At 28.9% G+C, this 27,858-nt stretch overlaps 2 protein-coding genes across 6 annotated transcripts in view; one reads left to right on the forward strand and one right to left on the reverse strand.

Annotated features, from left to right (window-relative positions):
• Positions 1–251: 251 nt before the first annotated feature.
• LOC142325484 (cancer-related nucleoside-triphosphatase homolog) lies at positions 252–10,784 on the reverse strand. Of its 2 annotated transcripts, none has more exons than XM_075367307.1 (5): positions 10,693–10,784; positions 6,603–6,765; positions 2,697–2,805; positions 763–951; positions 252–687 (listed from the first exon to the last, which is right to left on the reverse strand). In XM_075367307.1, exons 2-5 carry the CDS (start codon positions 6,713–6,715, stop codon positions 601–603), a joined length of 498 nt encoding a protein of 165 aa, XP_075223422.1. In that variant the 5' UTR covers positions 6,716–6,765; positions 10,693–10,784; the 3' UTR covers positions 252–600. The 2 variants fall into 2 exon arrangements, with proteins under 2 accessions (XP_075223422.1, XP_075223421.1); XM_075367306.1 differs by lacking the exon at positions 10,693–10,784 and adding an exon at positions 10,384–10,519.
• Positions 10,694–27,858, forward strand: part of LOC142325483 (CCA tRNA nucleotidyltransferase 1, mitochondrial) — a 58,032-nt gene continuing 40,867 nt past the window's right edge. For 2 of the 4 annotated variants that reach the window (XR_012756547.1, XM_075367302.1), the window contains exons 1-3: positions 16,562–16,723; positions 21,199–21,440; positions 24,300–24,462. Coding sequence is in view for 3 of the 4 variants with exons in the window: in XM_075367302.1 (XP_075223417.1) it covers positions 16,628–16,723; positions 21,199–21,440; positions 24,300–24,462 (501 nt within the window). In the remaining variant the exon portion in view is untranslated. Of the gene's footprint in view, positions 10,906–13,241; positions 13,416–16,561; positions 16,724–21,198; positions 21,441–24,299; positions 24,463–27,858 lie in introns of those variants that run through there. The other 2 variants (XM_075367305.1, XM_075367304.1) reach the window with 2 other exon arrangements.

The following is a 27,858-nucleotide window of genomic DNA, read 5'->3' on the forward strand; positions in this document are numbered from 1 at the left end:
TAAGAAACAAAAATTTGACGGCATAAATCAAACAAAATAATGTTTAAAATGTTTACTTATTTCTTCAAGTAACAGCCTTAGTTCATCTACCTTATGACAGGTGAATTTTACAGCATATGAAATGTCAAGCCTAATGGGGATTTAAACCCAGATGAGACAGATGTCCACCACCACTTTTCTGCAGAGGTTGGCATTAATATAAAAGCAACTTAATGGTAGGAAGTCTTTGGTGATAAATATATGAGACAAAATAATAAAAAAATATGTTTATATATAATATCAATAAGATCTTTCTGCTGGGAACAATATGTATATGATTCTGTTTTTTTCATCTCATTTTATAATCATTATTCAAAATATTATCCAGCCAAATCTGTTTTTTTATTTTCAAAAACAATAATAAATTTTGAGTAACTTCTGTAAAATATATTCATAAATGGAAGCTAATTTTTTTTTTCTCATTAATATTTAACAACTCGCAGTGAAGATTAACGAACACCACTCGCTGCAGATTAATAAATAATGTTCAGATTAAGTATACACCTTAGTTTAAATTATTATCTTAAAATTTAAATAATTATTATTGTTTTGCAATATATATTACAAATTTTTATTGATTTTGTCATATGTATTCTTTATACTGGTTGATATTTTATCGAGTAAAATATCTCTGTTTTGAAAATCCACCTGTAAAAAAAAAATAGATAAATAATATAATAAACGTATAGAAAATAAGTATTTTAGTAAATATATAATTCTTACTTCAATTAAAACAGCAGTAGGCAATTTCTTCAATGTTTCTACTAATGTAATAGGTTTTCCTTTATTAGGTATCGTTGCTAAAATAATTACATCTTGATTTTTAAATACATCTTTTACTCTACTTTCAAATTTTTTGCTAAATAACTCCATTCTCCCTATTTCATCAATTATCATTACTGATTTGTTATCCTGAAAAATAAGAAAAAGATTATTTTATTTAAATACACTTTCTGGGCCTGTACAAAGTAACAAATTAAAAATTCAATATCTGTGCATTTATGGATTTGTAATAGAATTTATGTAGTTTAAAGGATTACAATAAAAGTCAATTGTTGAGTAATTTGAAAGAAATAATATGAGGACTATCTTGAAGATTTAATAAATCAATTATGGATGTTGGCCAAACTATGGTATTCAATAATAAACAGTTCTTTGTAACTATTCACAGTAGTTTCACGCATGACTTTTCTCTGTATTCACTAAACAATTGTACAAGTATTCTAATGAGTGTACAAAAGAATAATCCAATGATTGAAAGAAATGATATGAAATGTTTCAAAATTGTAGGACAAATGTACATGAAAAAGTACATTCCAGATTCTCATTAATCAGCACTTTAAAACTTAATTATAAGCAAATCGATTTGTTTTGATCTGATAAAAGTGATAGTGTCTTAGCCATTCTGATTTTAAATCCCAGTCAAGATTGTTATCTTCCACACACTACAAAAACTTTACATATTATATTCTCATACACATTGTTTGAGCTTATGTAATTAATCAAAAATTATATTTTTGCATAATTACTTATTTTAATTTTTTTCTCATATAAGTGTGTAAAATGTTTTTATTTTTAAAGAACTGATAATATCGGCACATCAAAGAATTAATTTTAAAATTAAGAATGAATAATGAGGTGATATTTTACTACTTATGTGTATTTATTGATATAAATAATAATACATAAAGAAAACTTCTCTAATGGAAATTTCTTTTGAAGTTATACAATGCAGTAAAAGTATAAATGTCAGATGAAAATAGTTCATAATAAATTTTACAGTTGTTGCTTATTTATAAGAGTTGATGTATTGATAATGGTGCAAGAATATAAAGATGTTTTTTGTATTTTCTATATATTTAAATATTTGTAACTTTACCTCCAATGTCAGTAATATAATGTTTATGGCAGATTGATATACTGTGTTCAATAAAGGTGTATTACACTTTTTTAAGTGAAAAGCAGTTTATAAATTTATCTGAATTAAGTAATAATAATTATAGTTGTACTATTCATTTTTAAGGCAGAAGTTTTCTATCCATATCAGTTTCATTCACAAAATTTCAAAATAGATTTCCTTAGAAATATAAAACTGAAACTTCTCACTCTATATCTACTGATGATCATAAGTTTAAGCCAATAACTTTTAGTTAATTAAACATACTTCCTTAAAACCATGCTACCCTATAATTTTATTTTACAAATTACAATATTTCTTCAACCAAAAGTTAGAAGACAAAAGCAACCACCAACCATAAAATTAATCTTTTAAAAACTGAGCATCCTTACAACATGATGATTCCACTTCTCAGACAGAAGTATGCAAAATTAGAAGGCTAATGAAGTTGGGTTACACTTTTCTATGGCTCAAGTTTTTTAAATCAGCGCATATTGATGGTTAAAATTTAACAATACTTAATACAGTTGAAATAAAAAAAAAACTACTCTGTTTCATTAAGTCACTGTTTTGATGCGAGGGCATTTATAACTTTAAGACTAAATAAAAAAATTAATTGTTTTCATAAACTGTTTATTATACCAAAAGATGTTTCTTAAAAAAAAAAAACAAATTTCTATTAAAATTATATAGAATTTAAAGCAATGAACAATGGATATTAATAATTTCTACAGCTTAGCACAGTAATTATAATTCGTACCTGAATTGACAAAGAAGGCAAAGCGATGTTTTCAAAAGACGGCAAATCTACAACATAGTTCCCAACTTTGTGAATAAACTGATTATGTGAATAATTTTGATCTGGAAGACTGCAAAAAGGAATATCTAATTATTACAATTTTCTATATAATTTTTTTCTAAATTATTAAAGTAAACTGCTGGCAATTACTGGAAAAAGTTAATACTTGTAAAATGTTTCTTATATTAACCTTACCACTAGCATAGTATTTTAAATTAAGTAAAAACTTAAAAAATAAAATAATAACTTGACAATTAAAATTACAATATGTGAGCTGAAAGTTTGCCAGTTGTGTTTATTGTACTAATCATGTAAAAGAAATGCATCACCTGCCCATATTCATTTCTTTTTATTTCTGTAGTTTTACACATTATTATACACAATATAAATTTATTAATTCCACGTATTAAATTATATGAATTTAACTTGTATGCTCTTGTTTTTTAATTCACTTATTACTTTAACTAAAAGTAAATGCTAATAACATAAAAATATTTATTTTGACTACAAAAATATTACATGCAGGATAATGCACTCAACATATGAAAAACCAAAACACAGATAAGTATAAACAAATTAACTTTATAGGGCTGCACTATTTCATAATTAAACTGTTTAAATATTATTAATATGTTTGCATTTTATGTAAAAATTGTCATGTTATTAATAATCGGATGATATCATCTGGTTAGATAGTACAACAAACCCCGCTCACCCATCCTGCCTAAGCCAGCCACAGTTCACTTGACAAAGACAGGGGGCAAACTTTCAGCCTGCTAAGTATAACTCAATCCTGAAATAGGAGCAAACAAAATATTGGCATTATGTATTTTTTTCTAACATGATGTAATTTAATTTATTCTTTAACAGTAAATGCATTATAACAAAATTAATAAAAAAGATTATTTTTCAGCAAAAAATTTACACCAAAGATCTAGTCTAGACTGCTTAAATATAATAATATAGTACTTCAACACTTTCAGTACTGTTATTCAATTTTGGCATTATTTAATAGTATTCAAACTGCAAGTAGCAGTTACTTCAAAATAGATCTTAAGAAGAATTATAGGTGCACAATTTTCAACATGTATAAATGAAATTTTTCAGTAACTGATTTTTTAAATGTTATAGATTTTATACACTATAGTGTTTCGAATTTCATACATAAAATATCTTGTTCTATTACCAGCACACTTGAAAATGGGTTTAATAACAAATCACAAAATAGTAACTATAATACCAAAAATAAGAGCAATTATCATGTCAAGTCAAATAATCAAAAGGGATATTCTAATCAAGTATTTTATAAAGGAGTAACGTACAAGCTGGCTCATTATTAAAAGAAAACTGATAAATTAAAATTGTTTTAAAATAGAACTGAACCCCGTACGGAAATACACCCGACTTGATGATCCTAGTTGCCACACCTCCCCCTCCATTCCTAGCCCTAATGGGCTTTACTGGAGGTTGTCTTTTAGACTCTCTAAAATTGTTTACACAACCGCAGTCATCAGTTAGGCCTCCATCAGGATGTGCCACCAATGCAAATGCCTCGGCAGACAGCCTTTCATTATAGACAAAATTAGCTTTGTTAATAAAAACCAGATGACAAACAACTGAATTATTGTAGAAATTAAATTACAAATTATTATTAATTTAAATAATCACTGTATAGTAATGAGATGTTAAGAGACAATAAAATTTATTTAATTATTATTTAACAAAATATAAAATAAATTAAATTACATTTAGCAACTATTTGAACTGAATTACAGTTATATTAAATACAGGATGGTGATAGTGCTGTAACAGTATCAGTTTTTTTTTATTCTGCTAATTTGTTTTATTGTTTCATTGTTATTGTATTTTTTCTATTTTTATAACCAATTAAAAATTAAACCGTTTAATACCAATTTTTCTTTATTTGTGTTTTTCCTTTTGAAAATGGAAGCTTATTTTCTAATTGAAATAATGGCAAACATGCATCTTAAGTAAGAGCTAGCAAACTGCAATTGAGCTGAAGTATGCCACCAATATGCAGAACATTTTCTTAAATCACTACTTCCAAATGAAAACTTTTTGTAATTCTGTATGAAAGGTTAAGAAAAACTGGACACTTTCCTCCTAGAGTTCATGAGCATAAAAGACTGCAAACCACAAAAATGCAGATCAAGAGAAAGTACAAGAAGAAATGCATTTTATGAACAAGTTTATCATATGTCTGTATCCAAATAATACACAAAAAGTGCAAGTGATTAATGAAAATGGTCATTGCTAAAAACAGCATTCTGAGACAATTTTACAAAAACTGATAACTAATCCACAATAATGTTCTCTGATGACCAAAATGGAAGTATCATTTTTCACAAAAACCATCACTGAGCACAAGATAATTCTGATCCCAATACATAATAAAGATTTTAACAATCATTTTCAAAAAATGTCTGGGTTTTTATCACCAGCAATTCACTGATTGGCCAAGTTTCCTTAGCATGATTGAGTGGCAATAATAGTTAAAATTTCTTGCAAAACTTACTAAATTATTTATTTAGATTAAATATTATTATTAAATTATTTAGATGAGTTACTCTGAATCTAGGAATACCATGTAATTTGTGTACAATGGTGCCACCATACTTCAGTATCAATGTCTGCTAGTACTTAAAGGATTAGTTAACTGAAATGTGAATTGGTCACGAAGGACCAATAGCTTGACCCACAAGACCATCAACCTAAACCCAATAGATTTCACCTTTGGTTCACAGTACACCAGAGTTCAGTGTTGAAGATCTTCAGCAGAAAACTGAAGAAGGTTTTCGACATATCAGAACTACACCAGGGATTTTTAAAGTAGAGACAATTGTGAAATGTTGGCTACAACAGTGGTGTCACTTCAAAATCTGCTCCAGAAAAATGTAAAATAAAACTTATATACAATTATTTACATATTTAATGTTGTTTAGATTTACATAAATCTTTTGTTAATTGTAATTTTGTATAATTTATTAAATCCTCTGAATTTCTTATAATGATAAATAATCTTCTGTCAGTCAATGTTACGAATGGAGCAGGTAAGTGCCAGAAAACTATATATTTTTAATAATGAATATTTTAATTTGTTTAATCATTTTTAGATAAATAAAAAGGTGCTATTTTACAATGTGAATACATTTCACAAGTTAATTTTATCAACAATCATTTGACATCAAAAGTATGAAAAAATTCAGGTTTATTAAAATTAATTGTTTGCAAATAAATTTTCAAAATAAGTTATTTTATTTATAACAAAAGGCTTAAAATTTTAGCTAATTTCTTAATAATTACAAAGACATAGAAAATTTAAAAATTGATTTTGAAATCTGTGAAAGTGTTTATACTATATTTTTTTAATTATTAGAGAAAGTTGCCATAAACACTTTACCAAATTTTATAATGATTGAATCTGATCTTGTAATAGATTTTTCTTTAAAAAAAAAAAGTGGTGGACAGAAAAAAAAGACAGGGAAATCACAATTTTTATGTCTACAAAAAAAAAAGAACAATGGAAGAAATATTCTATAAAGTGTAATTCAGCTAGAAACTTAGGACTCTGATCAAACTGTTCTGTACATGTTCTTAAATCAAGTTGATGAAGAGGGAAAAATTAAATAAACTTTTCAAACACTTATAAAACGAAAAAAAATAAAAAATTATAAAACGAAAGCAAGTAAAAGGTTTGTGGCTGTTTTTACTGTTGGCAATGGGACTAATGGACAAATGGTGAGTAGTGTTGTACTAATATCTGTATCATCACATGAACATGACTTAACCTTCTGAAACTAATTTTTAAATAAAAATGTAAAAAATAATATTTATTCAATAAATTACATTCTTGCAAGTGGAGCATGTTTATTATTATTTAATGAAAAAACATCAAATCCAGTTCTTGAATTTCCAGAACGCAATTCTTTAGTATAAAAACCAGTAACTGGTACTTTCATACTTGCTAAAAACTCGCATACTTTTATCACAAGAGTTGTTTTACCACATCCTGTAAAAAATCAAAAATTGTAAAAGTAAAAATCAGATTCAATTTTATAATATGTAAAGTTTATTATGTTTTTGTATCACATCAGTGTTATTATACTTCAATCAAATCAGTTCTGGTCATGATCACAACTATATTTGATACTGTTAATCTTAAGTAGAGACTACACACATAATAGTTACATTTATTTAAAAAGTGAATCTTATTGAATTTATTATTTTATTTTATTTTAAACCTCATTTTGTCATGCTAGTCTGCAAAACTGTAAACCATAGATTCAAAATACCATTATAACTAATAGATGTTATATTCTTATATAAAATAAACAATTACATTTTTTATAGATAATATTTTCAAAAAAGGTGTTCAATGTACATCTGGAGAGTCACTGAGCAGTGTGCTTTAGAATTATGTGATGCGTTCTGTTCTTCGGCATTACATTGATTGCCTTATGGATTTGTTTGAGCACTGCTCAGTAATAAACTAAGATGTCAGTTGTTGAGTTGTGATTGAACATGCTTCATTTCACTTATCGTAATCAACAGTTGCAAGAAAAATAATGGTTCTTTCAGTAGAGGAACGCATTTTTCTTGTTGAACACATCTTTCATGAAGGTGACAAGTGAACTGATTTAGTGAAGCATAAGTTTTCTGAAAAGTTTCAAAATACTCTTGTTCCTTACTTCAATGCAATTCAAACTCTTACTGAAAAATTTCAGGAAACAAGTTCTGTTGAAGACACTGATCGAAGTGAAGATCACCTAAATGAACAGAAGTTGCTAGATATCAAAGTTTCATTTTTGAAAGTGCAGTTAATATTGATTGCTATTGTGCTGTTTTAACAAACTTCATTACTCAGTTAACAGAAGAGGAGATCAATCATAGTTGGTTCCAATAAAGTGGCGCCACAGTGCACAGGTTGATGACTTTTTCAAAATGTCTTTCTTTGGTGAATGAAATATTTTGGGTTTGTGCCTTGCACAATCATTTGATCTGACTTCCCAAATTACTTTCTAAGTAAGAAGTGTATAGAACAGACCACATGTGACTGCCAAACTAAAACTGCAATAACGGCATATGTACAAGACATGCCAGTACATCACCTGATTTGAAGTGTGAAACATGTGCAGGGTGTATTGATATTGGAGGAGATCATTTTCAACACCTTTTATAAACTATTCCAGTTACTGTAATATCCATTTCTACAAAATAATGAAATAAAAATACAAAGTAATAATTAAGAAAGTTTCATCATTATACTTCCATAATTCCAGTGCACAGCAACTTTCTGAACGCATGTACATTACTGACTTTAATAACTTCCTTTTCTACATCCCTGGCAATTAAACCAATATTTACAACTTGGATTGCTGAATAAATATGATTAGTTCTTAAATCACAATTTTAAGGAAAAGTTCCAAGTAAGCCACATATATTTTTTGTTACAAAACATAATTTACTTAAATTGTTCATTGATATTATTATTGCACAGTACTACAATGAAAATTTTACACTAAACACCATTTCAAAATTATTAAAATGTAATCACTTCTTTCAAATTAATGGTACTTGTTCTTTACTTAAGATTTGTGAAGGCATTGCTGAAATGGAAACTGGAAGTACAAGTTTCATTAATCTGGAAGCAAGTCAGATTAATTAATTATTACTACTAATACCATTAATTGATTATTATTAATTATTAATAGTTTCAGATTGCTAACTCAATGATATTCAAAACAAAGATGACAGGGCAATAAAAATTTAGTACACATATCACATAGTAGATTCTTTATTCATAACTTTATAAAGCAAGTACCCAGTCCAGTCCAAATTAGTCGCTGTATAGAAATTAAATAAAACAATACTCACATAGTAAAATATAAAAAAAACTACAGAGTGTTATGTAATAATTACTAAATATACTTTTCACTGCATAACAGCATTGCAAAATATTATAGTAGCCTTCTTATTGTAGGAAGAAATAGCATCATTTTATATATATTCCTATTTTTTTTAAATTTATTTATTTACATTTTATTATTATTATATATATATATAAAACAAGTGGATTTCTTTGAAATGCACGTTAAGGACCCCATAGATATACAAAAAAATCTAATTCGGCAAAAGGTTTCTATTTATTGCAGGGTTGGTTTTTATATTTTTCTTTTAAACTCTCAATATACAGTTAAAATTATGTATTTTTACATAATTACAATAAATAAATAAATTTTCAAAAACTGAATCTCCTTTTACACCCCAAAAGAGCAGAGTGAAGCGATAAATGCGGATCTATAAATAGAGATGTAGTTAAAAAATCACTACAATTAAGTTCATCATGGCGAAATGCTAATATTTATTTTCTTAAAATATTTCAGTAAAATACTTAGTATTCTAACACATTAGGATACGAACATGTCGAGGGTCCAGGAGGCAAAGCCCCCTGGCTTGGGCAAGTGAAGAGAGTCCTGACCAGATAGTAACAGTACAAAATGTTCAAGTACACCTATCAATAATAGTAGAAGTTAATGTTACGCACAAAATACATTAGTGTCAAATTTATGTTTGTAAAACAATGAAAATAAAATGCAATTATTCAAAAACATCTGTTAAAAAAACCCGATAAAGCTACTAATGGTCAAACCTAGTTTCACCATTAAGTTACTGATTAATTTTTTTTCTGTCTTCAGTCATTTGACTGGTTGACGCAGCTCTCCAAGATTCCTTATCTAATGCTAGTCGTTTCATTTCGGTATACCCCCTACATCCTACATCCCTAACATTGTTTTACATATTCCAAACGTTCCCTGCCTGCACAACTTTTTCCTTCTATCTGACCCTCCAATATTAAAGCGACTATTCCAGGATACCTTAATATGTGGCCTATAAGTTTAACTATATTTTTTAAATGCTTCTTTCTTCATCTATTTGCCGCAATACCTCTTCATTTGTCACTTTATCCACCCACCTTATTTTTAACATTCTCCTATAGCACCACATTTCAAAAGCTTTTAATCTTTTCTTCTCAGGTACTCCGATAGTCCAAGTTTCACTTCCACATAAAGCAATGCTTCAAACATACACTTTCAAAAATCTTTTCCTGACATTTAAATTAATTTTTGTTGTAAACAAATTATACTTCTAACTGAAAGCTCGTTTTGCCTGTGCTATTCAGCATTTTTTTATCATTCCTGCTTCGACCCTTTAGTAATTCTACTGCTAAATACCTTTAGTATTTACTTTTTGTAAATAACAAAATTCTTCTACTTCCATAATCTTTTATCTTCCTATTCTTACATTCAGTGGTCTATCTTCGTTATTTCTACGACATTTCATTACTTTCGTTTTGTTCATGTTTATTTTCATGCGATATTTCTTGCGTAGAACTAAATCCATGCCGTTCACTGTTTCTTCTAAATCCTTTTTACTCTCAGCTATAATTACTATATCATCAGCAAATCGTAGCATCTTTATATCTTTTCATCTTGTACTGTTACTCCGGATCTAACTTGTTCTTTAACATCATTAACTGACTGAATAATTACAAAGCAAAAATGAATAAATAAATATTACAAAAAAGAGAAACAGTCTTTAAAAAAAAGTAATTTATGGAACTTCCTACCTGGCCTACCAGTAAGCAAAATATGTCTAACATTTTCCAGTTCAAGTTTTCCGGACATTAGAGTACGATTTATTTATAATATGTTTGCACTTTCAAATGAAAATAATTCTAGGTTAAGTAAAGTCGATAGACCGATACTAATAGGTAACAATCAAAATAGATCGTAATTGTCGAAATCGAAGTTTAAATGTGATAAAAAGTAGTTAAATGCTAATTGAAAAGCAATTAAAATATATTTTCAATGATTATGAATTTATAAATGAGAGAATTATACTAATAAACTTATCTATCATTTTCTGTTTCATTTACATGATATATGAACGCGTTAGTTGGCTGAACTTTCACACAGCTGTCACTATATTACAACAGATACTTTAATAACTATATGCAATTGTTTCAGGTTATGTTTTATATTTTTTTTAATGTTTGATACGTATTTTAAAAAAGTGATGACTTATGTTTTCTATAAGATGCTCAGTCGGCTTTATTTTTAAAAGAAGTATTAATAATGTTTTATATGAAGTTAGTATTACAAAATCTACTTATGGTCATTTAATTTAGTTTAAACTGTTCAGTTTATTCCATTTTGCGGTTTATTAGCCAAATTCTTATGTATGATGTATTTTTTTTTGCATGAGTTTGATTATTGATTTGTTGTAATGCATAAAATTTCTGAACAAACTTATGTATACTGGTATCCCTTAAAATAAATCTGAGAATCATGTTCAGTAACATCTATTAATGTACAGTTTATTGATTTGTATAGGAAATTAACTTTTAATTGAACGAATAATAACTTCCTGATGAAATCCTAATGTAGCCACAGATATTACCATTTCTCAGTTTTATTAATTTTTGTTCAAATGTTCAATGCAGTTGCTAGACAAATTGGTGAAGTTGCAGGTGTTGTAGTATATCATATGTTAACATGGTGATTACTGACCTAATTGTTTTGAAATCTTTGAAAAATCTGTTTTGGCTTTAAATTAAACCATGGTAAACTTCAGTATTATGTAGTGTTAAGTATTAAATTAAAAATAATATTACAGAAAAAATATTTTACATTCTGATGAAAGTATATTTTAATAAATATTTATTTTTTGCATGTTGAACTGGTAGTTTCAGTTGCCTTCCCTACCATAGTTGGTAATCTGAAGCCAGAGTGGACTAGAAAAGCTAAATAAAAAATTCTATTAACTATTACTTCAGACATGAATTGCAATGGATGTTGTAATAAGATAACATAATGAAGTAAAATAGTAAATAAAAAATGCATAAACTGGAGTCAGTTTGGGACCCTTGTGAATCAACCTATTTCTCTGTTTATGAGCACAATATGAGGATAAGAATATTTTGTTAAAGAAATATGAGTAAAAGTGTGGAGTAATACTGGCCATATTTTCTGGGACATGTAGAGATTTTTCTTAATAATATATTTCATTAATTCTTTATATACTTTATTATCAGTAAATAGATAATAGTATAATTATTTGTTTCAAGTAATATTGAGTGTAATGATAGAAAATAGTTTAGATTATGGAATTTTTACTTATATATAATTAATTTGTCAGACTCAGAAGCTTGTGTAAGTAACTTCAGAGTATTAACTGCAGAGAAAGAAATTTGAAGGTATAAATCTATACATTTAGAGATCCTCTGTTAATTGCACAAATTCTATAGTAGCAAAGATAAAATGAAAAATAATAGTGACAAAAATGCATTTTACCCCCTCCATATAGTTAAAAAGTCATGCAACAAGCTGAAAAGCAAAACTCATTGTAAAATATTAACTATTTCTGGCTTAGTCTGCAGTCTGAAATGTGCACAATAACAAAAAATGATATTGTCAAACAATATTCCATTGTCATTAAGTAGCTTCCAGAGGAAGCATATATTTGGTGGTATAAGAGAAAGTTCTGGACAACATAAGCATTGTAAAGAATTGTATGACATATGTTAATTCAGATGTTATTGCTACCATTAGACAGAATCACATTAAAGAAGTAAGATTGTATAAAGTATAAAAGCAATCTTAATCTCTAATTACACTTGCTGAGCATTGCATGTTTACTTATTTTGTAATATTAAACAGTAAAAAAAAAGTTGATGTATTATGCAATTAAAAATTCAAAACTCATTATGGTTTGAAAAATTATTTAAAATATAAAAAACTCACCATTTATTGAACTTCACAATCCAGTAAACCAGGATATACTGGTTTACTGGAAAGAAAAAACTACTATTTCATCAGAAATTACACAGATAGCTCTACTTACAGCCAGATATTACTGTTACAACATGACAGAATTGAATATCCTGTTTATTCAAATGCATATTTATGCAAGCAGATTTCTCATCTGGAGAGTAATAATAATTGGAAGTTAATGAATTACATTCCCCAAGTAGTCATATATATATGTGTGTGTGTGTAATAACATTTTAAAACTGCAAATTTAGAAAAAATAAAATATTTGAAATCAAATACGTCTGGAAGGAGAGGGGAAAACTACACTACCTCAGGAACGGTTGTTTTACTTGAGGGGGGGTAATCATAGTGTTATTCCTTTCCTTTCATTAGAAAAAAATATTCTAAACATCAGTGTTTTTACAAAATTTGAGCAGCTTTTATAAAGTGATTTTTAATCGACTAGAACTCATTAGTGTTTGAGTAATTTAATATGTGCAGTTTTTAAATATTTTTTGAGCATCAAAAATAAATAAAACTATATAAAAGGTTGTAATAGATTTACAATACAAGTTCAAGTCATAAAAATTAACATTTTGAAATTTTTAACGCCCTACAAGAAATCTAAGAAAATAACATTTTATAAATTTTGATTTATCTTTCTTTGATGTAGATTTTGATGGTGGATATATGAAAAAAATTTGAAAGCCACCACCATTGTTGAAATTATATGGAATAACTTAGGAATTGAAGGGAAAATTTTGAATAGAAAACTCAAATAGAAAGTAAATAAAAATGAAGGAAAAGTAATGAAATATGTCAGGAAAGGGGATACTTAAATATTAAGGTATGGAAACATAATAAACCAGAAGTTGCAGTATTGTGTTATTTAGATAATAAAATTAATAAAGTTGACTGTCTGAAGAAAAAAAGTACCTTCATCTAGAAAAGATGTCCACTGATATTAAATATAGGTATAAGAATTAAAAAGATGTTCTCAAAAATATTTGTGTGGAATGTAGTGGTTTATGGTAGCAAAATATTAAGAATATGATTGGCAAAAAGGAAAATAATAGAGGCCCTTGTACTGCAATGTTACAAGAGAATGTTGATGATTAAGAGTAATAAAATACAAAATGAAGAAGTCTTAAGATCAATAGGAGAGGAAATAGATTGGTAGTAATTCATTAATATATAGGATGTGTAGAGAGTAAGAATATTGGAATATATAAGATAGATAACTGAGATATAGGAAGTAGTAAATTTATTGAGGTTTAAAAATTAGCACAGAACAAAAAGGAATGGAGAATAGCATTAAACCAGTTACATTAGTGATGAGAATAAAAACTTAATGAATCTGTTTAGACTTTTGGCTAAATGTATAGGAGAATTCATTCAGTTTATTATTTATTTATTTGAATTTTCTTCATTGAGTTAAAAAGCATACAAGGGTTTTAGTTTAGTATAGTATCTCTTGGATGAGGTTAATAATATTGATTTAAGGCTAGAATCAAAAAATAAAAAGGACAATTTTAGTTGCATACATGGCTGTAGATTGATTCCCTAGCTTTCCACTTAACGATGATTGCAGCAAAGATAACAACTTCAAAACAGAAAGCCTTCTGTGTGTTGTAGTTTGCTAAATGTTATGATTCAACATTTCATCTTCTTAGTGAAAAGTTGAGACAAAATGTCCATATCTGGGGATCAGAAAATCCCAGTGAACTCTTATAATGTGAAAGGATCTCCCCAAAATTAAATGCTTAGTGTGCAATTTCCTGACAGCAAGTTTACGAAGTTTCTTTTTTGCTAAAGCAGCCGTAACAGTAGTTGCTAATTTAGATATGCTGCATATATGGTTCTTTTCTCAACTGCAAAGTGGGCCAGAGAATGTTTTTGGTAACGAGATGCCTTCTTACTGGCATACAGGATTGGTTGAATATTTTTTCCCAACCACTGGATTGGTCAGCATGGACCTAATGTCAGAGCTTGTTTGCAGTGGTGTGGCCTCCTAGGTCATCCAGTCTGACCCATGTGATTTTTTCCTTGTGTATGTACCCTCATTACCGACTGATTTGCGGCACAGGATTGAAATAGCTGTCCCTTCCATTACCCCAGACATAGTGGTTAAAGTATGAAATGAACTCTTCTATTAGTTTGATTTATGCCACATGACAAAAGTTGTTGACGTTGAACACTTGTAGGAAAAAGTATCTGAATAATTTACTCTTTCATTTTATTTGTGATTCATTACTGTAAGTCAAATATGAACAATATTAAATAGCTTTAAAACCCTGATATTATATTTTGTATACTCTGTATATGTAAACACTTCAAAGATTCATTGGATACTACAGCTTTTTTCGTTTTGTCAATCTTATCTTAAACTCTCAGTTTCAAAGAATTTGAGGGAGAAGGAAGAATATTTGACAGACTTGAACATATGTATGTTATGTAGGTGCTGTAACTCCAGAAAAGATGCACCAATTTTCAGGAAATATATATTTTTTTAAAAATCATCTTGTTTCATGGAACACTAATATGTAATTTAATAACAATTATACAATAGTTAAAGGATACTGTAAAATTTAGTTAATGATATTAACTAAGTAAGTAATGAGTTAATGTAACAAAAATAATAGACTCACATTTCCCAGTCTGTGTAACCGAAATTATTAGAAACATCAAGTAGGATATCAAATTAATGGTCTAAGAGAGAATTTTAGAAATGTAGTAAGAGTTCTGTAATTAAGTTAATCATGGAAATTGTCAACTTTTTTAACAGAAAAAAAATTATTTAATGAGAATAAATACTAAAATATTAAAAGAAATAATTTTAATAAAATTTAAGATCATTTGAAAAATATAAGAGAATGTATAAATGGAATTTTTATTTGGAAATTCTTAAAAAAAAATCAAGATTGTTACAGAAACATTTAATAGATTAAGTTTATAATGATTTATTAGCTAAATTTTTTGGAGAGTGTATTGATTAGTTTATTAAAAAGCCGGTAGTAAATTTCATAACAATTATTTTTTTTTTCATTTTTAATATTATATATTAGCATCACTATTTTGAAAAATATGTTTTTGACTTCATGAAAATTTAGAGGCTCATGCATTGAGAGGCCTTTTTTAAATGATTGATTTTAAGGCCACTAAAATTGATTTTAAATAAATTAAAATCTAAATCTAAATCTAATACATTCTTTCCCCCCAAAGGCATGTCTTGCTAGTTTGAAGAAAAAACTGGTCAACAGGGGTCCAGAGTTATATAAGACCATATACAGACCAACATAATACATACATACCCACAAACACCCATCTGATAATAAATAAATGTTTTGGCTTGGGAGTATTGGAACAATTTATTTTTAAAAATTATTTACAATTTACTTAAGTCCATTTTTTCTTGTTAAAATTTTGTTTAACCTCCTAAGGCACAAATCTTAAAAAAGGACAATTTTTTTTAGTTATTTTTTGACTGATCATATACTTTTCCATTATTGCTGTTGCATCATATATCACTATAGCTGGAAAAGTAAAGATAAAAAAAAACCATTTAAGTTTTATTTAATGTTTGTAGTCTATTTAAGCATTTACATTTGAGATATTCCTACAATTAGAAGTATTATAGTTCTCTTATTTGCAATATTTTTCATAATAAATGAAAATTAGCCTTACATTTTCTACAAATTTTTACAAATTTGGATCTTTATTCATATCAGTTGTTTTATTCATTTTATTATCTTATTTAGAAATTCATTAATTTTAAGTTTTATTACTTTTTATTTTAGTACAGCTTTTTTTATTTTGTCAATCTTATCTTAATCTATCAGTTTCAATAAGTGATTTAAAAGATAACTTAATAATTTTTTAGTTACATAATTCCACTTTGTTTTATCTTTCACATTTTATAGTGATTATTTATTTATTAATTTTATGTGTTTGTTTTTCTATATTAAATGAAAAATATATATTTTTAGTATTATCATACTCTTTCAAATTTATTATTTTTTTCTTTTTTCAGTTATTTAATTATTGGTAGTCTGTAACTTAATGGTTTATTCTGTGACATATGTTAAAGTTGAACTTATTGAACTGTGTTTCTTGTTATATAATGATTACTCTTTCTTCATTTATTGTTTTCTAAAGGTATATAATTAATTTTTAGTCATCATTCGCTTGACTCTCTTCATGCACTTCTTTTGTGAAGCACAATCTTTTTTTCTCTTATAAAGTTTTTAATCTCAGTATCATTACATTCCATTTTTTCATTTATCTCCTTTAAAGTTTGTAATCTTCAGATTCCCTTAACAGGTTTTATTCTACAGATCTTCCTTTTATCAAATCAACTTCTTTCTTTTACTGTTTAGCCTCCAGGAATTACCATTCAGATATTACTTCACAGTGGATGAATGAGGATAATATGTATGAGTGTAAATGAAATGTAGCGATGTGTGGTTAATTGAAACCCAACCACCAAAGAACACCAGTATCCATGATCTAGTATTCAAATCCGTATAAAAGTAACTGCCTTTACTAGGACTTGAACACTGGAACTCTCGACTTCCAAATCAGCTGATTTGGGAAGACACATTCACCACTAGACCAACCCGATTGGTTTTATCAAATCAACTAACCTGAAATAGCCTTCATATATGATCTTTTATTGTAGTTTATTATTTTAACATTTTTCTGTAAGTTTCTTTTTATTTCCAGTTTGTCTCTAAACGTCTTAATTTCAAACATTATACTACTTAACATTTCCTGTTGTATGAAAAATTTTTTAATGTGAATATAGCTCATTATAATTGTAGGTGAAAAGTGAAAAAAATTTACATGAGTTTGAGTTAGTTTTCACTTTAAATCAAATTTTATTTCAGAGATTCAAAGTAGCTTGATTTAGAGTGAAAGCTAGTCCACCCAACTTGAATAAAATTTCATAATTTTCACCTTAGATTTTAGGGTAGCATAGTCTGTTTTTTAAACATAGTATTTCATAAATATCAAATGACAAAATTTTTCCTGTTAATCTGAACTTTTGTGCTATGGCTACATATCACTATTACGAATAGTCTATCCCACTTACTAAACAATAATCTATAATTTCTTCAGGAAACTTATTGTAAAAATTTGTCTATCTTATATTTCGCCAATAGCTATCTACTTAATGCCCGCAGTATGCAGTCTTCCTCCATAGAGAAAATGGGCTTATTGTTTAATGTATGGAAACTGATTTAATTTAGTAAGCTTTGTTTCCAGTATTAATATTTTACCATAGTTAAAATCATTTTTAACTAATTTAAAATAAGGAAGAGGCTCTTAACTCCAACCATATGTGTTTTTTATATTATTCAAAGCTAATTTACTAGTTTCAGTGATTCTTGGTAAAAATAAACTTAAGGGCAACCAAAAATTTATTTATTTTAAATTAAGAACTATTTATTAGTAATGTATTAAATTATAATTTTGAAAATAAAGAAATGATTCATTTGAAATTACTTAGAATCTTAATTCAATAGTTTACATTCTAATTGTTTTCTCCAAATTATTCATATTTCAACGAAAGACCATTTCTTGTGAAATGTTTTACAGATATCAACATTATATATACGATGTGCTACCCAAAAGTTCGGGGAATTTGAATTTTGCGCGTGAACCATTGCTGGTACGACCTGCTGCTGCTAGATGTGGCTAACAGTACTCTTTGTGAATCAGTGTTCCAACAGCTGTGACGGTGAGAGACTATTGTTGACTTTCATGCGGTTGTGTAACATTGTGTTTTACTGCTTCGGCAAAGTTCTAAATGGCAGATTTTAAAGAACAAAGAACCTGCATCAAATTTTGCTTCATGCTTAAAAAAACTAGTGTAGAAACCTATCGCATGCTTGTGGAAGCATTTGGTGACAATGTTATGAGTAAAAGTAAAACATTTTTGTGGTACAAACGATTCAAAGATGGACGAACGACAGTCGATGACGATGAGCGTTCAGGAAGACCATCAACAAGCGCAACACCGGAAAACATCGTGAAAATGCGAGAGGCTATTGTTGCAGATCGTAGACAAACAATCCATGATGTTTGTGCAATCGTACAAATGTCATATGGGTCCATGCAACGCATCTTGTCGGACAATTTGAACATGAAACGTATTGCTGCAAAATCCGTACCGAGACTGTTGAACAGCGACTAGAAACAAAATCGCGTAGTTGTCTGTAGTGAATTGAAAAATTCAGCCAGAGATGACCCTAACTTCATCTCCAACATCATAACCGGTGATGAGACATGGGTGTACGGGTATGACCCTGAAACTAAGCAGCAGTCGTCGCAGTGGAAGTCGCCAAGTTCACCGCGGCCAAAAAAAGCACGCCAAGTTTGCAGCAACTTGAAGTCCATGATGATTGTTTTTTTCGACATCAAAGGCATTATCCATAAGGAATTTATTTGTTCCTCTTGGTCAAACTGTCAATGGGATGTTCTATTGTGAAGTTTTGAATCGGTTACATGAATGCATTAGGCGCAAACGTTCAGATCTGTGGGGTAACAACAGCTGGGTTCTGCACCATGACAACACGCCCGCACACATGTCGCTAGCCGTTTGGAATTTCTTGGCTTCCAAAAAGACGGTAGTGATTCCCCACCCATCCTATTCGCCTGAGCTTGCTCCATGCGACTTTTTTTCTTTCCAAAAATAAAATTTTAATTGAAAGGCCGTCGTTTTAACACAATTAAGGAAATTCAGGAAGAAACACAGTACGTGCTTCGAACACTTACACCTGCAGTCTTCCAGGGATGCATGGAACCATGGGAAAAATGCTGGGATCACTGTATCAATGCCCAAGGGGATACTTTGAAGAAGACAGTGGAAATTATAAGTTATGGTAAGCTATTTTATTTTTATGGTAAAATCCCCGAACTTTTGGGTAGCACCTCGTATATTATATTTATATATATATATATATACCTTCCCACGCAGATAGATTTTTTCAAAGATTAATCACATCAATGTCATATACAAGGTTTGATAAAAAAATAAAGAGAATTTTTTTTTAATTCTGTGGATTCTTTTCAACTGAGTTTGTGTTTTTCCTATGCGATGGCAACACTGTCTATTATGTACATCAATATTTTTATTAAATTGAATATTATTATTATATAAATAATAATAATATGTGTTTCAGAATGAATATCAGGGTTTTAAAGGTATGTAATATTTATTAAGTTTTACTTAACATTGTTAAATTATACATGAAATGAAAGATCAACTCAAACAATTTTTCCTGTAACTGTTCAATGTGAGCACCCTTCATCACACGGCACACATCCTGCCGATAGGAGAGTTCATCCCATACTTTAATCAGAAAGTCTGAAGTAATTGATGCGACAGCTGCTTCAGTCCTATGTCTCAAATCAGGAAGTCAGCTAGTAACGGTGGCACATATACTTGATCCTTTATAAACCCTCAAAGAAAAATATCGCATGGGATCAGATAGGGCAAACATGGAGACCATGACAAACAAGCCTTGTCATCTGGTCCCCAGCTACCAATCCAGCAGTCGGGGAGAATTTCATTCAATTAATCACGTACAGTGCTATGCCAGTGGGGGAGGCGCACCATCTCGCCAATTAAAATTCTGTGGTTAGTATTGCAGTTGAGAAAAGAGTCATAGTTGTAGCATATCAAGGTAGTTCATTCCAGACACACTTGATTCTGCAAAAAGAATAGCCCATAAAGTTGCCATTGGGATACAGCACAAAAAACATTCAGTTTTGGTGAGTCTCGTTCACACTGCAATATTTCATGAGGATTTTCTTATCTCAGATACTCATATTATGAGTGTTTTTTTCTTTTCCATTAACATGAATGTTGATTCTTCACTGAATACAACACAGTAAAGAAACTCTTCATCATCATGGTGCATCATTTCATTTGCGAAGCTAGCACCCAAACCATAATCTGTACGCTTTAGAGCTTGTGCATAGCTAAAACTGTTTTGTGTTGCTCTTTCATTTCATGTATAATTAATCAGTGTATGTGAAACTTGAGAAATATTACATACTTTAAAATCCCAAAATTCATTTTGAAACACAGTATAATAATAATATTATTATTATATATATTTCAATATTTTCGGTAAATTCATTGAATTTTTAATTAAAAACTGAATGAAGTGGTGAAAATGTTAGAGAAGGCTTTTATGAGGATTATGTCAACACAAGGGAATTTGGTACACCAAAGCAGCAGTAGTACTGCTGTTAAAATATATTTAGGAGAAACTGATGGAACTTCTGTAACATTTATGGAAATTGTTGTTGCAATGAATATTGTACATACTGTAAAACTTTCCATTTGTATATACATGATATGGATTTGGAATCGCTGTAGATATTGATAAGTACTGTTCACAGCACTGTTATGTAACCAGATTGGTATCACATTCTTTCCACTGTTGTAATATGTACCAGATAATTATAGTCAAAAAGTTGTAATGTAATCAGTCATAGTTTATGCAACTGCAAATCAGTAATAAGTATTCTGAGAATCAGATGATGAGGTTTGTCACTAACATATAGTTTTTTCCTACCACAAACAAATGTTTTCATTTCTTTCTTTCATTTTTTTTCAGAGTCGCTTTGCACATTTACCCACAGTAAATATATCAACATGCCTAAATAAAAGTTTACAACAGAAGAGCTGTATAGTAAATAGCAATAACAGTTGTAAAAATATAAATAGTAACAAAGATCCATTCATGATGAAATTAGATACACCAGAATTTACATCTCTTTTTACTCAGGCTCTTTGTCAGCTTGCATCTTTGTTCAAGGAAAATTCTTATGAAATAAGGATTGCTGGAGGTGCTGTCAGGTAAAAACATTCTCCATACTTACTGTTTGTTTTATAATTTCCCTTTATTTATAGGTTTGTACTCTTATGACTCTACTTGATTCATAAATGCTAAACATGAAAAAATAGACATTATCAAAACAATTGTATTATAACATCAGTTTACTTTGTCGATTAAAATTAAGAAAAGAATTAATTTCATTCGTAGGCCAAGAGAAATCATTCTTGCAATTGTAACCATTAAATAATATCTGGTAGTAATAAAATCTGTTTTTAATGTATTACACAGTAAGTTTTAAATCTTGACTTAATTTTTATGTACAACGTTCAAGATTGTAAAGATAATTTAGCATCGGGGTAGTTCATAGTATTATTCATCGTGCCATCCCTTTATTTAGTAGAGAGAAGTGTCTTTTTTTCTTATATTCTTAGATAAAAGCATATTAAATCCTTTCTTTTTTCTTTTAATTGGAGATTTATTAGTGTATTTGTGTCCATCATTTACACACACAATTTTTATATATTATAATCTGTTTTTAGTTTCATTACATCCACTTAAAACTAAAAATGACCTATGGTCATTTTGGTGTAATTTTATTACACCAAATAGTTATTTTTAAGTTAAACCTCTCAATTTGAAGTATACTATATTTAGTCAAGTCAAAATATTTTCATCTGCTTACATTTTTCATCCATCACAATCCTTGTTGTTTTTGTTGTCATTCCACAGTACAACAATACAGCTTTAAACAGATAGCATTGAGAATTACCGTTTAATAGTTGAAAATATTTTGACATGGTTAAGCAACATTAATTACATTTAAATTTTGTCCAGTTCATCTAAAAAAAAAAATATTTTTTTGCATAGCCAAGGCAATTTGTATTTACAGTTCATCGTTTCATAACAAATGTGTTCATGACTGTGATTCATGTAAAATACATGCGGTATAATAAGCATTAATCAGAGATGCTTTGGTTGAAAATAATGATGTAAATTAATACACCCAGTTACCGTGATGAAGAAAGTAAAATTGAAGTTGTAAGACAGCTGGGAATGAACTTATCTAACAGTAGTTTTAGTTCTTAGTAAAAAAGGTTAAGAGAAACTAATCTTTCCATCAACAATAACCCTGGCTGACATGGGATGTGTCAGGAAATACTTCTGCTGATTGCAGAAGTATTTTTATTTCATATCAAGTGTCTTACATGGCACATAACAATTGTAATAAAACAAAAAGATATATTACATTATACACAATCATTATGTTGTCAAATTCTCGCATTGTAGGGTTTTTACAAATAAAAAATGGTTAAGTTTTAGTTTTTAATAGATTTGTATCAGCTATGAGGAAACCATTGTGCATTGATAATGCTGACTTTGTAAGCGGTATTCCAACTCTAGTGTTGGGTTTTACATTACGTATTGACATAGTAAAATTATGGACCTATAATTATATATTTATTAAAATTAAAAATAAATATTCATTTGACTAATGTGAAGTAAGACTATTAATATTAAATTGGTGTTTTGTAAATTGTCTTTAATTCGCATTATTTTTTTACTTCCTCGTATGAAGCCCTCATTGAGAGCTTTTCAACAATATATCATAATTGGTACTTATTCTCATTGGTTTCAGAGTTATAGCCAAATAAAATTTTAATTAATGAAATATTTGGTTCTTACAAGAGGAAGAAGGCACATCGGTTCAAATCAGACTTCATCTCCTCTTTTTTTTTTTTAATTTAAATATATTTATTTATTAATAATAAATTTAAATATTTATTCAATTTTACAATAAATAATAATTCAATTGCAACAGTAGAAAAAGTATATATATATATATATGAAAAAAAAATCAGCAGTTATTAGTGAAATAAAATTTTATGTACTTTTCATTTTAAAAAAATGTGTATATGTAATTTAACAGGCATAAAAGAAAGTCATGTGGTTTACACATCAGATTTTTTTTAAAATTTTTGTTTTTATCTCAGTAGCTCACTTAATTGTGCAAGATGGTTTATTATGTGCATATACTGTAATCACTTGGTCTTTTATTAGATTAATCTGGGCTTTTGAAATTAACTAATTTATTTGCACAACACCAATATTTATGTTAGGAAATATGATAAATGATTGAAGGAAAAATACAAAGGATGGTCTAGGAAAGTATGCATAGAGCAGCAAAGTTTTTTATCACTTTACATAACTGTAATTAACAAATAATTTACTAATATATTCTGAAAAAGTGTGAGTGAGAAAGTTATTTTGTTTCTGATAATATTTTAGATTGTGTGACTTACTATTTTAAATGGATTACCATTAATATTTTGTAAAAAAATCGTATCAGTTTTACAGCATAATAATTTTCTTTTAGAGGTTATATTTTAATTAGTTTGGTTTTGTTACCATTATACATTAATCTTTAGATTAATAACTTTGTTTTCCTATTGATCATCATTAACCATTATCAGTAAAAATGAAAAATTAACTCACTAAAAATAAAAAAGTTCTGTCAAGTATTCCATTATATATATATACATTATATATATATATAATCTTTAAATTTATATATATTTAAATTGATATAAACTGCCATTTTTAGTTCAATGCTATAACATGTGCCGTTAAACTGAATATTTTTAATCCCAAAGGTTTGTTTTCAGTGTATAATCTTAAAAACTAATTACTATAAAAATAACAAAAAGAGTAATAAAATAACTATAAAGAATAACCTTAAAAAGTCCCCCCCCCCCCAAAAAAAAGAAACCAATTACATTTATAGACAGACACCTAAAATTAATTTTATATATAGTGTACTTTATATATATTTATTTGTGCTCAATTGAGGCAAATTTCTTAATTTTTATATATGATTTCAGGGATTTGTTATTAGGAACTAAACCTAAAGACATTGATTTTGCAACAACTGCTACTCCTGATCAAATGAAGGCAATGTTTGTACAGAATAGAATAAAAATGATTAATAACAAAGGAGAAAAGCATGGTACAATTACTGCAAGAATAAACGATGAAAATTTTGAAGTCAGTTATGATTATAACTTATATATAATTTAAATTTTAAAATAAATTTTAATTATTTTCCTTAAATAGTGCTTATTATTACATCTGTTAAATTTTTCACAAGTGCTTTCATGGCTTCTTCAGGTATTTGTTAAATAAAATCCTAAGTTAATATTAACAATTTTTAGAGAGTTGTTATTCTCCATGTTATTGAGCTAAAACTGGATTGTTATTACAAGATATTATATACTCAACCTGGTAGTGTGTTATAAAACTAATCTCATAGATTATCTAAAATTCTCCAAATCCATTCATTCGTCTTTATCAGAAACTAATTGTTCATTTATAATATTTTTATTTTCACTATTTTTAATTATATGTAATTTCTCCATTGCTGTTGTTTTTACATGTAGAATAACTTAATTCTAATATTTTTATATTACTGAAATCATTAAATATGTTTTCTTATTTTTCAAATGTTCTGCATAAGTTGACTTGAATAATTTGAATAATTATAAGATTGTAAAATATCTTTGCAAGATATTTTTTGAAAGATATTTGACAATCAAAATTATAACAAATTTAATTAGTAGTCTGTTGTCTATAGAATTGCATTAGCAGAAATTTAAACCATCTTTTGAAGATGTATGTATATAATTAAGAAATTTTTAACTGACATACCTTAATACCTGTGATAATTGAAAAAGTTTAAAAAGTTTTTTATTAAAAGATATTTTTGCTCCATTGAAAAAATCTTGACCTCCATAATCTTAAGAAAATTAGGTAGTTGGAGGGAGGTTAAGTTCAGCTGTACTCTATACTGACCCACCAGAAAACTATTTTTTTTTTAAATTGTTTTACCTGTAATTATTGATATTCATAATAAAATTTTAAAGAAAGCCCCAATTTTATATTTATATTTAATTCATACAGATTACCAGAACTGCTTTCTCTGAGGGAAATGGTGTTTGCTATGTAGTCAGTTCCTGTGGTGAACTGAGTGAAGTTGTTGATTGGCTTTGACTAAAAGATGACACAAAGAATCTCTTCTCTTTTCATAATCCACAATAAGCTTGGCATGGTCTTATTCTTTTGAAAATAGATGTAAAGCACCATTAATTTTTACTTTCCTATCTATATAGCAGCTACAGCTAAATAGAAGGGAAAGTATGGTGATCGGTCAAAATTGGGCATATCCAGTTTTCACTGAATCTTGACGAATTGACCTCTAAGGATCCCAGAAAACCGAAAAACGGCATTGAAATTTCCATGACACAATGTACATACATGTTTATATTTATATGGTGGCATGTAAATCACCTTATACGAGGTGCGACAATAAAGTAATGAGACTGATGTGAAAAAAAATATTGCTTACCGTTTTAGTCATGTTTAGTATTGCCTCCTTCAAAGTAGTTCCCTTCTGATTGCCCTTCTTATTTCAGCGCTTCTGCCATTGATGGTAACATTTCTGGAACTCATCTTCTGTAATATCCTCCAAGACCCTAGTCACAGCTTTTTGGACACCTTGTGTTGTTTAAAAATGGTGTCCCTTGACTGCCATTTTGACTCTTGGAAATAGAAAAAAGTCGCACGGAGCGATATCTGGTGAATAAGGTGGCTGTGGTAGTAAATTTCTTTGAGGTTAAAAATTGCTGTACTGACAGAGCAGTATGGGATGGTGCATTATCGTGATGCAGAATCCAATTATCAGCAATGTTGCCACGTTTACGAAGAACTCGTTTACGAAGTCTTTCTAAAATTTCTTTGTAGAAATATAGGTTAACTGTTTCACCAGAAGGCACCCACTTTTTATGAACAATTCCCTTGGAATCGAAGAAGCACACAAGCATGCATTTCACTTTTGACTTTGACATGCAAGCTTTTTTTGGTCTGGGTGATCACTTTGAGCACCATTGCGAACATTGGCATTTTTTCTCTGGATCGTATTGAAAAAACCAACCTTCATCATCAGTGTTAACACGGCTCAACAAATCTGGATTGATTTCCGTTTGCTCTAACAGATCAGCTGCCACATTTTTCCGTGTTTCTCGCTGTTGTGTGAGAGTTTTGGGGAGCATTTTTGCACAAATCTTTCTCATACCAAAATCTTCAGTTAATATTAGACGAACTGTTTCTCGATCGATGTTGAGTTCTTCTGCAATCCTTTTCACAGATAATCTTCGATCAGATCGTACGATTTTACGCACCCTGGTCAAGTTGACATCTGTCCGTGAGGTTGATGGTCGTCCACTGCAGTCTTCATCTTCAACATTCATTCTGCCTTCACTAAAAATTTTATGCCACCGAAAAACTTGAGCTCTTGACATAACCTCCTCTCCAAAAGCCTTCTGAAGCTTACCATAAGTTGTCGTCACGTTTTCACCCGATTTAATGCAAAAAGAAATGGCATATCGTTGTGCAATATTTTGCGGTTTCATTTCTGTGACGAGAGACACAAACACATGTTCACTTATTACAGCACAACTCACGACTGAGCAGTTGCATCAATGTGCCGCTTGGACTAGAAGTAGCTTATAGACCAAGGTCGAAGATGGCCTACGCAAGCTGCAGGGTTGCCATGTCTTGCAAAGAAAAATCAGTCTCATTACTTTATTGTCGCACTTCGCATCTCCAGAACTATGTGACCAATTTTCACCAAACTTGGCTGTAATATTTCTATATATGGGGAATTGATACCATTAAATTTTCAATTGAGAAGGTCAGGGAGGGAGATACATGGGAGAAAAACGAAATTTGTAAACAACTTTTGTAAAAAGAATGTTTTTGCTAAATTTCACCCCTACGCCTAAAAATGGTTTTAATTTTGAAGAGTTATTGAAGACAGTACAAGGGCTGATTTTCATTGCAGTTTTTTTGTTTAATATTTTTTTGAACAATTATAAAAAAACATCTTTTGTGTAAAAAGTTTTTTTGCTGAATTGCACTCCCCCTCCAGAAAATAGTAATAATTTTAAAACGTAGAAGGCAGTATAGTGGGTCTTCTGTTGCATTTTTTCTGTTAGCATCTTGTTGGATCCATAAATTTGTTCCCCATCAAAGTGGGGTCTTAACCCAGCCACCCCCCTTACACACCCCACATCCCACTTAGCGGCTGGACTGCTGCTGTAGTTGTCTGCTGTGTTGTGATGTCATACGTCAGCGATAGAATTAAATAAATTAATAATATCTTAAGTGTAAAAATCTATTTAAGGTGGTCGCTAGTATCGCCACACCTGCGTGAATGAAATACGATATGCACATACACTTTAGTTAGAATCACTGAATTAAATAAATAAAAAAATATTGTATTTAAATAAAATGATAAATATTTTAAATTAGGTTGTGTGTGTAAGGCCATGTATCAGAAAAAAGCTACGTGACAGGAATGTCCTACAACTGTGTTATCAGCTTTTT

Source organism: Lycorma delicatula, chromosome 5, assembly GCF_047948215.1.
Source record: "Lycorma delicatula isolate Av1 chromosome 5, ASM4794821v1, whole genome shotgun sequence".
NCBI lineage: Eukaryota > Metazoa > Arthropoda > Insecta > Hemiptera > Fulgoridae > Lycorma > Lycorma delicatula.

Coding starts and splice junctions, on each gene's coding strand:
- LOC142325484 (XM_075367306.1), bottom strand. CDS start 10,441: ATGTCCGGAAAACTTGAACTGGAAAATGTTAGACATATTTTGCTTACT. Junction 952..2,696: donor TGCCTTCTTTGTCAATTCAG/GTACGAATTATA, acceptor CTTATTTTTCAG/GATAACAAATCAGTAATGAT. Junction 688..762: donor CTACTGCTGTTTTAATTGAA/GTAAGAATTATA, acceptor TTTTTTTTACAG/GTGGATTTTCAAAACAGAGA.